This window comes from Brienomyrus brachyistius, chromosome 4, assembly GCF_023856365.1.
Source record: "Brienomyrus brachyistius isolate T26 chromosome 4, BBRACH_0.4, whole genome shotgun sequence".
NCBI classification, from domain to species: Eukaryota; Metazoa; Chordata; class Actinopteri; order Osteoglossiformes; family Mormyridae; genus Brienomyrus; species Brienomyrus brachyistius.
Genome location: NC_064536.1, coordinates 18,911,056 through 18,925,917, shown reverse-complemented (window position 1 = coordinate 18,925,917; position 14,862 = coordinate 18,911,056). Strand labels below are relative to the sequence as shown.

The window sequence follows — 14,862 nt, the reverse complement described above, 5'->3', positions numbered from 1 at the left end:
AAGCAACGGGCACGAGGCAGGGAACAACCCAGAATGCGGGGCCAGCCCGTCGCAGGGCACACTCACACACCATTCACTCACACACGCACTCCTACTGGCAATTTAGCATGTCCAATTAGGTGTATAGTCTATGTAAGTTATATTACCCATAATGCACCACGAATAGCTAGTGTAAGCAGAGTGACTGCAGTGCCAGAAGTATAATGGTACAGTGTATAGTCTATGTAACGTATAATACCCATAGTGCACCACGAGTAGTTAGTGTAAGCAAAGTGACTGCAGTGCCAGCAGTATAATGGTACAGTGTATAGTCTATGTAACTTATAATATCCATAATGCACCACGAGTAGCTAATGTAAACAAAGCGACTGCAGTGCCAGGAATTTAATGGTACAGTATATAATCTAACTTACAGTGTTGGGCAGGTTACTTCAAAACTGTAATGCGTTATTTATTACTTGTTACTGTCATTTCAAAGTAATTCATTACATTACAATATTACTGTATTTAAAATGTAAGGCACTAAACTACTATTGTATTACTTTTAAGTTACTCTCACCAAAATAACTGGAAATATGGATTTGGAAATCTAAATGTAGCTCATGACGCTCAATTAGCTGATTACACAGCCAGTGGAAGGTGATGTGGTACCTAACTTTGCTAGGCCTGTGGTTAACAATAGATAACAGCCACAGTGATGGTTCTTGGTGCAATACAAGGAACAATCATCGCAAGAACAGACAAAAAGTAAAAACTGTGATAGAAATACTGTAACTTTAGTCCTATTCATATTAACATTAATTGAACTGTATTGTATTGTAATGTCAAAAGATATGACAGGATACAAAATTTTCATTTCTATGCCTTCATTGTTTTCAAGTCTACAGCATTAAGTATAGTTTATGCTTCATGAAAAAAAGATTAGCTCTAAGGGACATGACTCCATTTCAGAAACTTCACAAAAATGAACATTATGGCAAATCATAGCCTACAATAAAACTGGCCTGAGAAAACAAAAAGAAACACAAACCTTTTAAATCAGAGCTAGACAATGACTATTAGCTATAAGAGGCTCCCCAGTCACATTTCGAAAAATTAGAAATAACAAAGTCAAAGTGCTTTTAATGACACTGAAGTGCTTAAGCCTATTGGCCCTCGAAGGAAATACAGCTTAATCACTTTAGCCTGACTTCCGACCAGAAAAAAAACTCAGCTATACAGGACTGTTACAGTCCAGTCTAGGGTTGGACATAACAGAAAGGGAAGGGAGGGAAAAACAGGACAACCAGGGGCGGAGGAAAGGGAACACGGGACATGTATATTTCATATACACTTTCACAACAAAAGGTGCAAGGTCCGTGTGCGTGAGTATAATTCGCTTTTCAACTTTAGATGGAAAAAACGAAAAAACTGGTCATTTTCTCCATTTCGACTAGGCCAATCCTAAAGGGAAAATTGGAAAACGGCTTCTTTCGTGGTTATTTGTTGTCTGTCTGAAGAGGTCAGAAAACACCGCGAAAGACCACACCTCCCACAAGATCATTACAGAATAAGAGTTTCGGGTCTCCCCTGACTGCAGGGGTATCTGAGAGCCTCTTAATGCTGTCATTGAGGAATTCCAAGCTCGCCTGTGAATTAAAGCAGTATTTAAAACAAAGACGACGTTTCAATCATGCTTCAATCACACGGTGTATTAACATTACATCTTAAATACTGGGGTCTACGGAGCCCACAAAGTCCCGAAAAATTGTATGTTTTATCTTATGTGTCACGGGAGATCGGCAGCGATCGCGGGCAGAGCGGCGATCGTGCGGGCATGCGGGGAAGCAGGAAACAGGCAGGCAGGATTCGGGATTTAACGAGGGTTTAATCGATAAACAGGGAACTGGAGACATGAAACGCCGACTTACATCAATGACAGACAAGGCAAACAGGTAAGACCAGGACTTAAATAAGACAGGACCAAGCAAAGTAAATGGACAAAGCTGGAGACGATCAGGGAAGCACACGTGGGTAATCAGGGGGCGTGGCACACACGAGGAGCGGACGGAGCGGGCGTCACATTATGCGCACAAAAAAATTTGCAAAACAATTGTGCAATAAACAACCTCTAAATGTTGTGCACTGTCCCATAATGAACCGTTTAAAACACAATATACTTCTTTTAGCCTGAATTAAAGACTACGTTTTAGCCAAACTTTGTCTTGGCCCTGACCATAAAACATTTAGTTAGCATATTTCTCATATAGCCTGTGACATAATCTCATTCATTGTATGACACATTCATTTTCATTAATACATTTGGTTACATTCATTCATTCTTGTCCTTCTATGTCAAGCGACCTTGAGTATGACAAAGGCATCATAATTAATTAATAGTTAATGTATCTTTGTATTGCATGAAATGTATTCACTCCATTGTTACTATGGCACACCAAAGACAAAAGTTGTCAATTTGCAGGTAAAATTTAAATAAATTCAGCTGAAAGTACAGTGTTGTTCTGCCTTGGCCCATTTTACCTGAACATTATGTCAAAGTTCAAGAGGGAACCTGCTGATACTGTAACAGTCATAATTCCATCAAATATATTCCAATAAATACATCATTAGATCCCATGCATAACTCATTTAAGCTAGTGATTGGAATATGCTCAGAATGTGTGGACTGTTTGCTAGTAAATAAATGGGATTATATAATACATCACTGCATATTATTTAGAAATAATCAGCCATTCATAAAATCATTTTCATAATACTCATTATACATTCCAGTTGTCCACTTTTTAATACACTTGAAAGTAATGAAGTAGAGAGACAGTACATAGTTTAACCTTGATTGCTTGCCGTAGCATAGCACATTTTATTTCAAGGTATTGGGGGGACGACAACGACATTTTTAGCATATAAAATACAGACTTCTGACTCATCACTGCTTTTTTTATTTTCAACAGAATTATGATAGTTAATAGTTTGGGTGAATATTCATGGAGATTAAAATATTAAAACAAGGCTATTAACTGACCTGGGTTAAGTTTCTCAAATTAACATTTATTTTAGTGGTGAGACAAATGTATCAGATGCATTATAGCATCTTGAAAAGGTCTGTGATTGTGGTTGACCACACTTTCACACAGAACATTCATATCAGGATATAGTCATTTATTTTGCATACCGTTTCACCGAAATATAGATGGCCTCAAAGACTACACGTACTTTGTTTCAGCAACTATTGTCAGAAAAGACTTTTTAAAATACTAAATCATATCCAGGGGGCAGCGTGGCAATGACTTGCTCTCAACACGCATGTTTTAATAGTTACTGGTATTATTTAAATTGTACCTTAAAAAATCATTTAAATGACATTTCTTTATTGTATATTGTCAAAAAACACCCTCCATACCACTTGGTTGTAAGACGGATAGTTTTTAGTGCAACCTGTTCTTTTACTGCTAATGGTATTTTGTTACATCCATCCATCCATTTTCCAAACCGCTTATTCTACTGGGTCGCGGGGGGTCCGGAGCCTATCCCAAAAGCAATGGGCACGAGGCAGGGAACAACCCAGGATGGGGGGCCAGCCCATCGCAGGGCACACTCACACATGCACACCTACGGGCAATTTAGCAACTCCAATTAGCCTCAGCATGTTTTTGGACTGTGGGGGGAAACCGGAGTACCTGGAGGAAACCCCACAACGACATGGGGAGAACATGCAAACTCCACACACATGTGACCCAGGCGGAGACTCGAACCCGGGTCCCAGAGGTGTGAGGCGACAGTGGAATGGTATTCTACTAAAAGTAAAATACACATAGCAGACGGTAGGCGTTGCTCACGGGCAACTTGGGCTGCTGTTCCCATGAGACTGTGCGCGCATGCGGTAATCGTGTATTTTGTGCAGAATATTATCTTATATACTAACTTCTAAAACGCAGACTGAATTCTAAGAATCAGGAAGGCTGCATTTCTGCGAAAACTGTAGTCAGTACAATAACCAACACACGACAATCACTTACGAAACCACCCAGAACAGCTCCTAGGAAACCACCACTTTCCCAACCCTTATATTTAAGGTTCAACACCGAAATCTCGCGATAACAGCGAATCTTCCATTTTGCCACGTTCCAGTGCTGGAAAACAAGACGCGAGGGGCGGGTCTATGTGACTACCATCCACACGATTGAATAAAGCGTCCGCCCCCTTGTAGCTATTGGCTTGTTATGACCTTCTCTCCGTTTACTTTAATAGATGGAGCCTTCCGATTGGAGGAATTTACTGACACTCACCAGCTGACGTGGGTTGCACTGAGCTTTGCATTTTAAGGGAATCGGGATTTGGGTTTTTAGGTATTCGTCAGTGTTAGAATTTAGAGAGTCTGGATTTAGTAATAGAATTTTAATATTTTTCCACCATCAACATCAGAATGGCCACGAAGAAAACCACAAGGGCACCTACAAAAAAAGGTTGGTATACACATAGTTTTTTATTAATCCATTCAACCTTTGATTCCAGTGAAGAAGGCCCGTGAAATTCAGTAGTCTGCAAGAAAGGAGATAATTATTTGTGAGGCTCTTGTATGTTGCTCATAGTAATCTTTAGGACATTAAGCGGATTTAGCCGATAGTGCATAGGTTTCCAAAAATAACACATCTAAGAAATACGCACGGTGATCTAAAACAGTCCTGAGGCTGCGACGTCCCTGTCCAGGCTGCTAGATACGCGATTGCAGCACGCTCAAATATTAAGTTTGGGTGTCCCATTTTCGCTTCAGGTCCCCAGTTTCATTAGTAGGGATGTATTTTGTTTTAGTTTACTGCCCCATGCCGTCACGTTGTTCAGCACGAGTCGTTAAAATGGCTTTAGTAAAATTTGTCTTTCCGTGGCGTGGTCCGCATAACACTGGGTGATCATATCATTCCTGGTCATGGTTTTTAACCCAATTTTCAGTCGGGGCGTGTAGGAGGGGTCACGCGTGGCAGTCTTCTGGGTTGCAATGCCATGCAGGGTCCGAACGCTTAAATATGCGTGTCTTTCTATGTTCAGTGATGCCAAGAAGTTAAGTTTTTATTTTAACATATGCACGTATAGTATTTGGGGGAAACAGTCAGAAATTTTTGTGCACGGAGTTAATGGGTGGGCGGGAAGACTCAGCAGTGATTTACAGAACAAGTGCAATATTATAACAGTTTAATCGGAGTGTGTTAATAAATAAGCATCAATTAGAAAATATGCACACTAGCTTTAGATCTGTTTGGCGTGTTTCGTTTTTTTTAGTGATGTGCTTTGAGTGCTTCTGGGGACCTGAGACATGGAGAATACTACCTTTAACAGGGTTTAGATTCATTTATTTTTTCCTGCAATAATTGGGCAAGGTTGTAATTGTTTTTTTATTGTTTATGTGTAAAGTGATGTTAATGCAGGCTACCCAGATAATCCATGTCAGGGAGGACACTGGGCTACTTCAGGTTTTACAAACTACTGAAAGGCTCTTGTTTGTTGTTATTGTTCTCTGACTGGTTTGTTTCCTTGATTGAAAGACTCATGCAGCTGTTTCACATTAACTTTAGCGACACGTGCATGGTTATAGGACACCAATCAGCACACAGCAAGACCTCAGTGCTAAAGTGAAATCCTGGTCTTTTTAATTGAAACGGTAGTTTACAAACCCTGTTGTAGCTCAGTGTCCTCCTGATATGGATTATCTGGTCACCCTAGTTAATGGTTATTTTAATCCCTAGCGAATCACAATGGAAACTGATACATTGCAGTGCTAAGTCACCAAGTTCTAAAATAACTGTTTAAATAAATAAATCATACTTAAATCCTGGAATCATAACAGTTAGGGATTAAGGAGAGACTGTTAGTCTAAGATGTTTATCATTAATATGAGCATAGAGATATTTGTGATCTTCAATGAATAATAAAATCCAGTCTTCACATTTAATCATTCCAGCTTTAACCTCATAAAGCCACCTATATTTAAATATCATTTCTTTAAACTGATTTATTTGAATTTCAGTCTGGCTTCCTTTTGCCTTCCCCAGAGTGAAGGTAAAGTGGTGAAAGATTGCAACCGTGTGCTCTGCATTTGTGCATTTTTAACAAGTTTCCTAATAAATGGACTAAACACTGCCATGCTTATGGTTGGTTGTTGACTTGTGTCTTTCCTTCTGTCTTTTTGTATGAATTTATGTTTTCCTAAGAGATGTCTTCAACACTGTCCTTAGTATTCTACTTCGTTATCTGTGTGGCGTTTACTTGTGCTTTACATGTATGCTCATTATCTCTCCGTAACACATGGTCTTTATTTTTCGTATCCGAATTCTAGGAATTGTTAGGCTTTTATTTTTATCATGTTGCATAGACTGCTTGCCTTGTTGTATCTATTGATAGATGTCTGAATGAAGTAGCGTGAAACATTGGCGTTCAGATTTCTGATCAAGCAACTAACTGTGCCATAGGTAATTTGTAGACTATGGAGTGTATTTTGTGCCACCTTCAAATGCAAACACGACTTTGGCATGTTGAGCGGGAACAATCGACGCAACTTAGTTTTGCACTGCACCGCATGCACAAACGGTGCCATGTGGAAATGCAGTGAATGAGGCACTGCTTTTCAGTGGATGTCGTGAAGAGAACCTGACACAATGAAAAGCAAAAACTGTCATTTCACTGATTTGCATCTTGTAAAAGTACCATCCAGAAAAACAATTAGAATGGTTTACATTAACATATAATTTCATGATGAAATTGTGCCACATCACCCCGAAAATGCAGTGGCCATTTTGCTCTGCTGCGTCGGTTCGTTATCACTTTCGAAACGTATTTGCTGAAACCGTGGCACCAGGAAATGTAATTACTGTCCAATCGTAACTCTTTAGCAAGCAGGGGGCGTGGTCGCTGAAAATGACCTGAGACGGTCGCTTTAATGTAAACTAGAGGATGCTTTTCAGTCTCCCCTGTTGGGTACAGTACGGGAAGCAGGAAGTTTCCCAGATAACGCAGTGGTGTCCCTCTGAAGTCCCTGTCCGCCGCCGAGGTAAACGACAGACCCGCGGCCGTACGCCACAATGGCATGTCTATAGATGGTGCTGGGTGCAATTTGGAGCTGGCCTTGTATGGACACAGCCATCCCAGTTAGCCTAGCGAAAGCCCCCTTTACACTTCTACAATCATTTCTTCTCTCCTGGTTGGGGGGACCCGTATCCGTCAATGTCTAGCTAATGGAAGCCATACCTCTGGTTGCATTCAGCGCTTCCTGCTGGGTGGGCAGTTTTTACACTTGGGGTGTCCCTCCGTCTGCCTTCCGGGACATGGGTTGGCAGAGTGACGTGGCTTGAGAGCCCCCTCCTTAACGCTGCCCAAATAAGTTTTTGCCTGTGCGGTGGGCTTAGGCTAAAAATATTCCTGAGGCGCCGGAGAGCTGTATCAGGTTCTAGCTGAGTTAGCTGCGGAAAGAGCCTCCGGCAGGCGCTTTATGGTGGCATTTTGGGGGCAGAACTGGGGGATTCGAGTGCCCGTATCTTTGCCATGGTTCTGGATGAACCCGCGATGATGGGAGAACCGAACGCCGAAGTGAACAAGATGGCTGAAGAGACAGGTAGCGTCAGCCCGAGGAAAGCGGATGCTAAGAGCCGGAGCTGGCAAACGTTCCTCGAACAATAAGTATCACAAGTAGCGTTCGGGTGTCTGGGTGCATGAGAGCTGGCGTGCTACTCTGGCGGTGCCATCGGGGGCGAAAAAGTACAGGGCAAGTCCTGCGTTTGCGATTGCTGCCATAGTAACTATCCTTAATAATGACGCGGCAGCTTTCTGCTGAGGACGATTGGGGTCTCGTTCAGTGTCATTAGCTGTGGATGGTGAATTTTGACGGACATTGTGATCAAAATCCAGTTTTTGTCATGGACGCGGTATTTAGAATCATAGCCTACATAGTATTTTTGCCGTGGGTACAGGCGAGTCTTGCCACGGACGCGTTTTGTCTCCCTATGGACAGTTGTCGATCCTCGCTTCGGCCCTCACACCCTTTTCTCGCCGCGGTTCTTGTATAAGCCTGTAAACGCTGCATGACTTTTCTCTGACTAATGATAGACGGGATCGTGCACCTGTTCATTATTCCCGCTTGGCATCCCGTCATATTTATACCCCAGTCTGTTCGGAGGCCCGGGAATTCACCGGCCTCTCCGGAGAGCTTCTCCCTGAAAACACTCTTCCCTTCTATGGCCAGAGGGAACAGGACCTGGATGCCGCCATTTTTATAAAAAAATAAAGACCTGGAAGTCGAACCTGCTTGGGTATTTTAACAGCGGGCCTTGCAGGGAGCAGAGGTGTCGTTCTTTTTAGACCTGCTGTCCTTTTCTAATTTTCAGGGTGATACTAAATCAAAATGTAGATAAATGGAAACTGGACAGAAACGGCAGCTTTTGTATTGGAGGAATGGGAAACCACAGACTTCCACAAGCTGGAATGAGGGTTTCCTCGCAGTGGCCACCTTTAAATATATCAGCGTTATGTAATTGTTTATTTGAACAGCAGCACTAGGTAACGTATTGATAGCTAGGAATTCGCACAACTGACTTTAGTTTAGTTAGGCTTAGTGTTACAAAATATAGCAACACTTGGTTTCGGTCACCAGTGGCAATATTCCTGAAATTATTCGTTTTTTTTAAATGATTTTAATTTAGATGTACTGAGGACTAAATGGGTGGTTAATCCCATTCCTTTAACTTTATCTTGGAGGGGGGGCACCTTTGTTTTATTTTAATTTTTCTGATGGTCATTGGAATGTGCAGGATCGGCTTCCTGCATAGTTTTATAACCGCTTGACTTGTGGTATCTGACTCGCTTCAGGAATGAGCAGATCCACCCCCTATCCAGCTCACGTGGACATTTATAACCTGCGGGCTTGAAGCTGAATCCTGAATAGTTTCATATTGCACATTTTCCCATTATTTTCATAGGTTCTGAGTATGTAAGTTTTTAACCTTATAGTTACTGTCAAATTTAGCTTTCCACGCACCTAATGACCTTTGTCCGCTCTCTATCTTGGAAGATCCTGTTGTCGGCTTGGTTTTGGAACCCGAAAGCACATTTGTTTTAGTGATCGTGGCTGTTCCTCAGAATCCAGAAACACCTTAACTTCGGAAACTGCAAGCCCTGCTTCTGCTGCTCCAGAAGTTTTGAGTGAGATCCTCAGACCTACACTGTTGGTTGACTTTCACAACATGCCTCATTGCTCGTGACTCATTTATATACTTAAAAGGAATCCTACTGCAGGGTGTGCTCGTCCTTGGGTAATTAATGCATTAAATGCCTTTTCTTCTAAAGCACTCTTCTGATGCATGTACAGTGACGAGTCCATTTAGCTCAGCTGTGTGATGTGGCTCGCTGATGTTTTTTTATTTTTGATTGGATGTCCAGCTGTCACTGTTGCGTTTGTTTTGTATGTTGGTTTCCTTGAGAAATAACACCCTGGCATGACTGAAAACCGTGGAAGTTTTATATTTGACTGAACTGATGGAGGCCACAATGTCTCTTTGTGAATGAGAATCCCTTTAAAGAAAAAGACTACTGGACTGCTACTGGGGTACTTTACCTCTGTGGTACAATATAGGAAGTCCTGTAGAGTCGTGTTCTTCAAGGTGACGTCCTCACCCTTTGCGTTTTGTTGTTTTTGTGTGGTTTTCTGTGTTTCTAGAGGGGAGGCAACCATCAGCCAATAAGAACGGGAAGAAAGCAGAAGGGGGTTCTGGGAGCACCTTCTTCACCTGGTTCATGGTGCTGGCCCTCCTGGGAGTCTGGACCTCCGTGGCAGTGGTCTGGTTTGAGCTGGTGGACTATGATGACGTGCTTGGTGAGTGTTGCTGACGTGCTCTGTGGGCGGAGTTTATTGTGTCACATACGTTCCTCTGTTGACCAGTAACAAGGTCCCCTTAACGACTAAAATTTTTCTACCGGTTTAATGTCTAATTTTGTCTTCGTTTTGTCTTAATCCTGCATGTAGCCCGAGCAAAGGAGTTCCGCTATAACATTTCAGAGGTGTTGCAAGGTATGACTTGTCTTTCTGCCGTGTAAATGTGTCAATTGCATAAATTAACATGAATTAACAACTGAAAATGCTTTCCGTTCGGAGAGCCAAACCTTTATGTTCTCGAAAAGAGCACATTCAGGCGCTGACACTTTGTCAGTCACTTCCCACACATTAAGTGCCTTTTAAGAGAGCGTCATCCTGAATTCATGGTGAGCGGTCAATGTAGACCTTTTGATATTCTACTGAAGAGCAGTTTTAGGGAAGATGTCTGTGGTGAAAGTTTGAGAGCTTTTCGGGGCTATTAAAAGCCTTGGAAGCCATCCAAGATCAAGGTCAGCCATAGCTGCGTGCTTCAAGGCTTGAAATAACCAAACAAAGACCTTGAAGCATTGTTTCCTACTGGCCAACGAGCTTCTCCAAAGCATTTCGAAGGACACTGTTTAAGTTGCATTATAAAGCTAGTCTGCAGAGACAGTCGTGCCTGATTATACAGACATTGTCATTGACACTTGCCAAAGGAAACCAATTCTCTGTTCTTATTTAGGACATAATGAGGACAAACTCCATCTGACCATAAGTATGGGCACGTGCAGATTGAAATGTGTGCCCTTTCACAGAAGCTTTCCTTGAACATGAACTGTCTGTCAGTTGAAAGGACTTTGACTGGTTCTCCCCCTCCCAGGGAAACTGGGAGCCTACGACGCGGACGGGGATGGCGATTTCGACGTGGAGGACGCCAGAGTTCTTCTTGGCAAGTATAACCTACTGCCATTCGCGCCTCTTTGACGATGGCGCCAAATAACTTTATTTTTTATTATTATTTTGCATGACTGACTTATGGTTTACTTTTGTTTAAGTATCATAACCCTTTTTTTATGTTTAACTTCGACACTTGAAGTGCTATTAAATGAACTTGGAGAGGATGCATGCTTTTAAGATTAAATTCCCCTAAATCACAGCCTGCAAGAATTCAGTAATGTGGTTAAAATAGCTACAGCCTCAAAAAAACACAAATTTACCATGCTTTAAGGTAGTGTGACAGAATATCGGACGGCCCCTAAAAGTGATTTTAATCAGGTCATTAAAGACAAACTTAGCCTTGTGTTTAATTAAAAAAAACTCATCCCATTTCTAGCTGGGTTATTTTTCACTCGACGTTAAACTCAGTGCTTAGTGTTGGGCCTAGCCTTAAACCGACAACTTCTCTGCATGCTTCTCTAAAAAGATTCTACCCTACTCTGACTTTCCTTTGCTTTCTCTGTATAATAGAGTATCTGTTACATTTGTATTTTGCTTTCTAACGTGTTAATGCCTAGTTCTCCCTTGTCTACTTACTTGCAACGTCGATATTTATCTCTCTCCTGCATTACTACCTCTCCCTCCCCCTCCCCCTCTCTCTCTCTCTCTTTCTCGTTTCTCTCTTTTTCTGCCTCTCTTCCCTCTGTTTACATAGGCCTGACCAAAGATGGCAGTAGTGAGAGTTCGGATTCCCTGCAGGAAGTCCTTGGTATATTAGCGGAGGAGGGCTCTGATTGGTTTTATGGGTTCCTGGCTTTTCTCTATGACGTAATAACTCCGTTTGAGAAAGCGGAGGAGGACGACGAGGACAGTGCTGGTACATCGCAGAGCGAAGGCGTTCAGGGTGTGATCTTAGACTTGAAAAATCAATAGCGATATCGCTTCCTTCTGGGTTAAGTGCTTTCTCTTTGAGAAATGAATCTAAAGGGGACGCTTCTTGTTTGTTTGTCTGTCTTTTTTTTTTCCCCTCTCCCTACAATGCTGCTCATCCTGTCAGACACAATGAACGGCTGAACCAGTACGGATGTACATGCACGCGCCTCTGGGGCTTTTTGGCAGTCAAAATAGCCATGGGGAACATCTAGAAGTTTCCATGGCGCTCCAAACTCACACGCTGTTAAACGGTCTCGTCTCCAATAACAGCCAAAGCATTTCCATGATGCGCTACTTAACCTGGACGTTAAGACTTGGCATTGGATTTATCTCACCCGGCATGTATAAAGAGCTAACAATGCCTCCATGCCCAAGATGCGCACCATCTCTCCACCACAGAGGTTTATATGTCATGATTACCTACCATATTTCTTCCCTCCAGGGCTTTCTTGTCTATATTGTTCTTATTGTGGACACACCAATTACTGATGCTGATTTTATATGTTTCCGGTCAGGGTTCCTGTTCCATCACCATAAAATAAACGTCTTCCGTACCCCTTTTAGGTATCAGCAAGGTTATTTCTCTTAACGTATTAGAATGAGATGTTTGGGTCCTCTGGGAAGGCAGTGTAGTCCTCCGAGGCTATAGCTGGGTGTTTCTTACTCAGGACTCGGGTGTGCCAATGTCACCTCTACTCAAAAGTCAGTCTGTCAGGGGTGACGTAGGCGAGGCAGATGTGCCATCCTCTGGTTGGTTCATTTACTCTAGGGAGTAAAAACCAATCATATTCAAGTGTCAGCCTGAACCCCAGACTGCCTAATCTGTGATCAGAACGGTCTCCCAGCAGAATGACCTTGACCAATGGGAATGGTCGACCCCTTTACAAGAATATTATTCATTAAATGCTATCATTCTGGTTTGCATCATGAGATCCGAGTTAATTGTAGCCAAGGAGCCTCATGTTACAAATAAGAACACTTGAACGATAATGTAGAATTCCGTGGCCCTAAAGGACATAGCATTTTGGGGAATACGGTTTGCGATGTAGGAAACAAATGAGTGATCATATGTTTCTTGCCGTTTGGTTCCGTCTGCTGTATTTAGTCATGCTGGTCAGCTGTCAGTAATGCATCTTCGTTTTGTTAATTTCACTGTAGGACTCCGTATCGCTTAATTGTATTGTGCTATTTTGCAGTGTCGCTATTTACGCTGGTAACATTTAATATATGTAGATATAATCTATCAGAAGTATTAACACTTTCAAAATGTGGTGCTGACTGACTAAGCTAAGCTGGGGGCCTGTTGGATTTTTGGCAATATAAACTCCAGATGGAGCCGCAACTTTGAATTGTATTAATATTGTAAAATAATTTTGAAATATGGAATGGTAGTGGTCATGTATATGAGGGGCAATCAGTGGACTGCAAATGAAGGAAAAACAGCTGATCAGGGCACATATATATTGGATTGCATGTGATGAATTTGCATTCAGGTTCGTGCACAATCTTTGGCCAATCGGATGACAGCAGGCTTACCGAGAAATGTAAACCTTCAGAAATGCATATATTTATATTCTTAGATGATAGTGTCATTTTCAAAGCCAAATGAGGTCGGATTAAATAAACAAAAATTGTGTGATCTCCGTTAATGCAGGCTGTAGATACTCGGGCCCTGGGTGCATTAAGAGGGCATTAAGTGACATCACTTTTCCAAGGTGGAATATCCATCTTCGGCTGGGCAGTATTTTTTTCAACCCTAATATCTGTTGCTGGACGCCCCTTCCCAATTTTCTGCCTTTTAAATAAAAATTATGATACATATTTTCTTAATGCTTCGGAATTACCCCCCCCCCCCCCCCCCAAGGTCCATTTCTTGGACCACAGAGGTTTGGCGTCCTCCTGACCCATTGGTTAGATTCTAATCTGAGTCTCTCTCTCGTCAATAAGAATTCATTACCCTACCTGGGAGACTTATTTAACAGCCTTTCGAGCTTGCAGAGGTTACATCATGCAACCAAGTATTAATGATGGACTCTGCTCTTTCCAGTGCAGAAAATTCGGTACGGGGCGCGATTTGTGAAAACAGGCCTATCTGTGGCACAGCTGTCCACATCTCTTTTGATGTCTATGCAAAAGCATTGATGCACAGCACCTTCAGAGTGTCCTACTGATGATCGCTATTGAAGTTTCAGGGTTTTTTTTTTTGTTTCCTTGAAGTGGAACTTGTTTTCTTTAACCCAAGCTAGTTTTGATGTTCCAGTATCCGTCCTCTGGTTTAAAAAGCATTTGGCATGCTGTAGATGACTCGCATTCTAGTAGATTTTATTCTTTTAACTTCCCTTTTCCCTCATAAACGTTAGATGAGAAACCAGGAGAAGGAACTTTCAAGAAAGATAAACCAAAAGGTATTTTGTGGACCGTTTGCATTTGGGAATAAGATGAATTTAGGTGCATATTCAGTTGGGTTTGTTTGGTCCTAAATGACTACTGCATGCTTTCAAACTTTGCCATAGAAATAATCTATTCAGTTATTTTAGAGTTATCATGGTCTGTGTGTTTCTGTTGCTTTTACATTAGTTTTAGTTGTTTCCTTGTTTGTGAATGCATCAGCCTCTTGTAACCTGAACAGACTAATAAAACATTTCTAAGTATCTGATGACTAATGATTGTGTCATGTTGGTTATGAAATGGTTTTGTTTGTGCTTGGTTTAGTGAAATAACTGTTTGCAAAGAGGCCGCTTTGTGGCATTAAGTGGGACTATATTCTTAATTTTGCTGATCTGCATTTAGCCATTATACTCACTACTTGGATGAATACGCTTGTCAGTCTTACCAGCACTGATAGAATGAAATGTGGTGCAAATGTGGTGAAATTCACACCGGATGGTGGGTTCTGGAATGGTTTGCGTGTCTGAGTGTTAACCCCCTACCTCAGGTGCATTGGGTTCAAGCTAAAGTCAGCTGCATCTTGACAACACACTGACCTCCATTCATATTACTGGGGGGGGGGCAGCTTTCCAGTCGCTGAGACCCATTTCAAAACCCTCTAGAGCACCCTACAAGAAACATTGGGAGGAAGCTGAAGGAAGCCTTGAAGGAGCAGCTACGGATGATCCACGAGAAGATCGAGGCCAAGAAGATCGCCAGGATGGCCTTGGCCG

At 42.0% G+C, this 14,862-nt stretch overlaps 1 protein-coding gene across 11 annotated transcripts in view; it reads left to right on the top strand.

Moving 5' to 3' along the window:
* The first annotated feature begins 4,272 nt into the window (after window positions 1–4,272).
* unm_hu7910 (un-named hu7910) overlaps window positions 4,273–14,862 on the top strand; it is a 49,355-nt gene continuing 38,765 nt past the window's right edge. For 2 of the 11 annotated variants that reach the window (XM_049009893.1, XM_049009892.1), the window contains exons 1-4: window positions 7,185–7,600; window positions 9,698–9,853; window positions 10,004–10,048; window positions 10,713–10,781. In XM_049009893.1, coding sequence (XP_048865850.1) covers window positions 7,531–7,600; window positions 9,698–9,853; window positions 10,004–10,048; window positions 10,713–10,781 — 340 coding nt within the window. In that variant the 5' untranslated portion in view covers window positions 7,185–7,530. Of the gene's footprint in view, window positions 4,464–7,177; window positions 7,601–9,697; window positions 9,854–10,003; window positions 10,049–10,712; window positions 10,782–14,862 lie in introns of those variants that run through there. The other 9 variants (XM_049009895.1, XM_049009891.1, XM_049009894.1 and 6 more) reach the window with 8 other exon arrangements.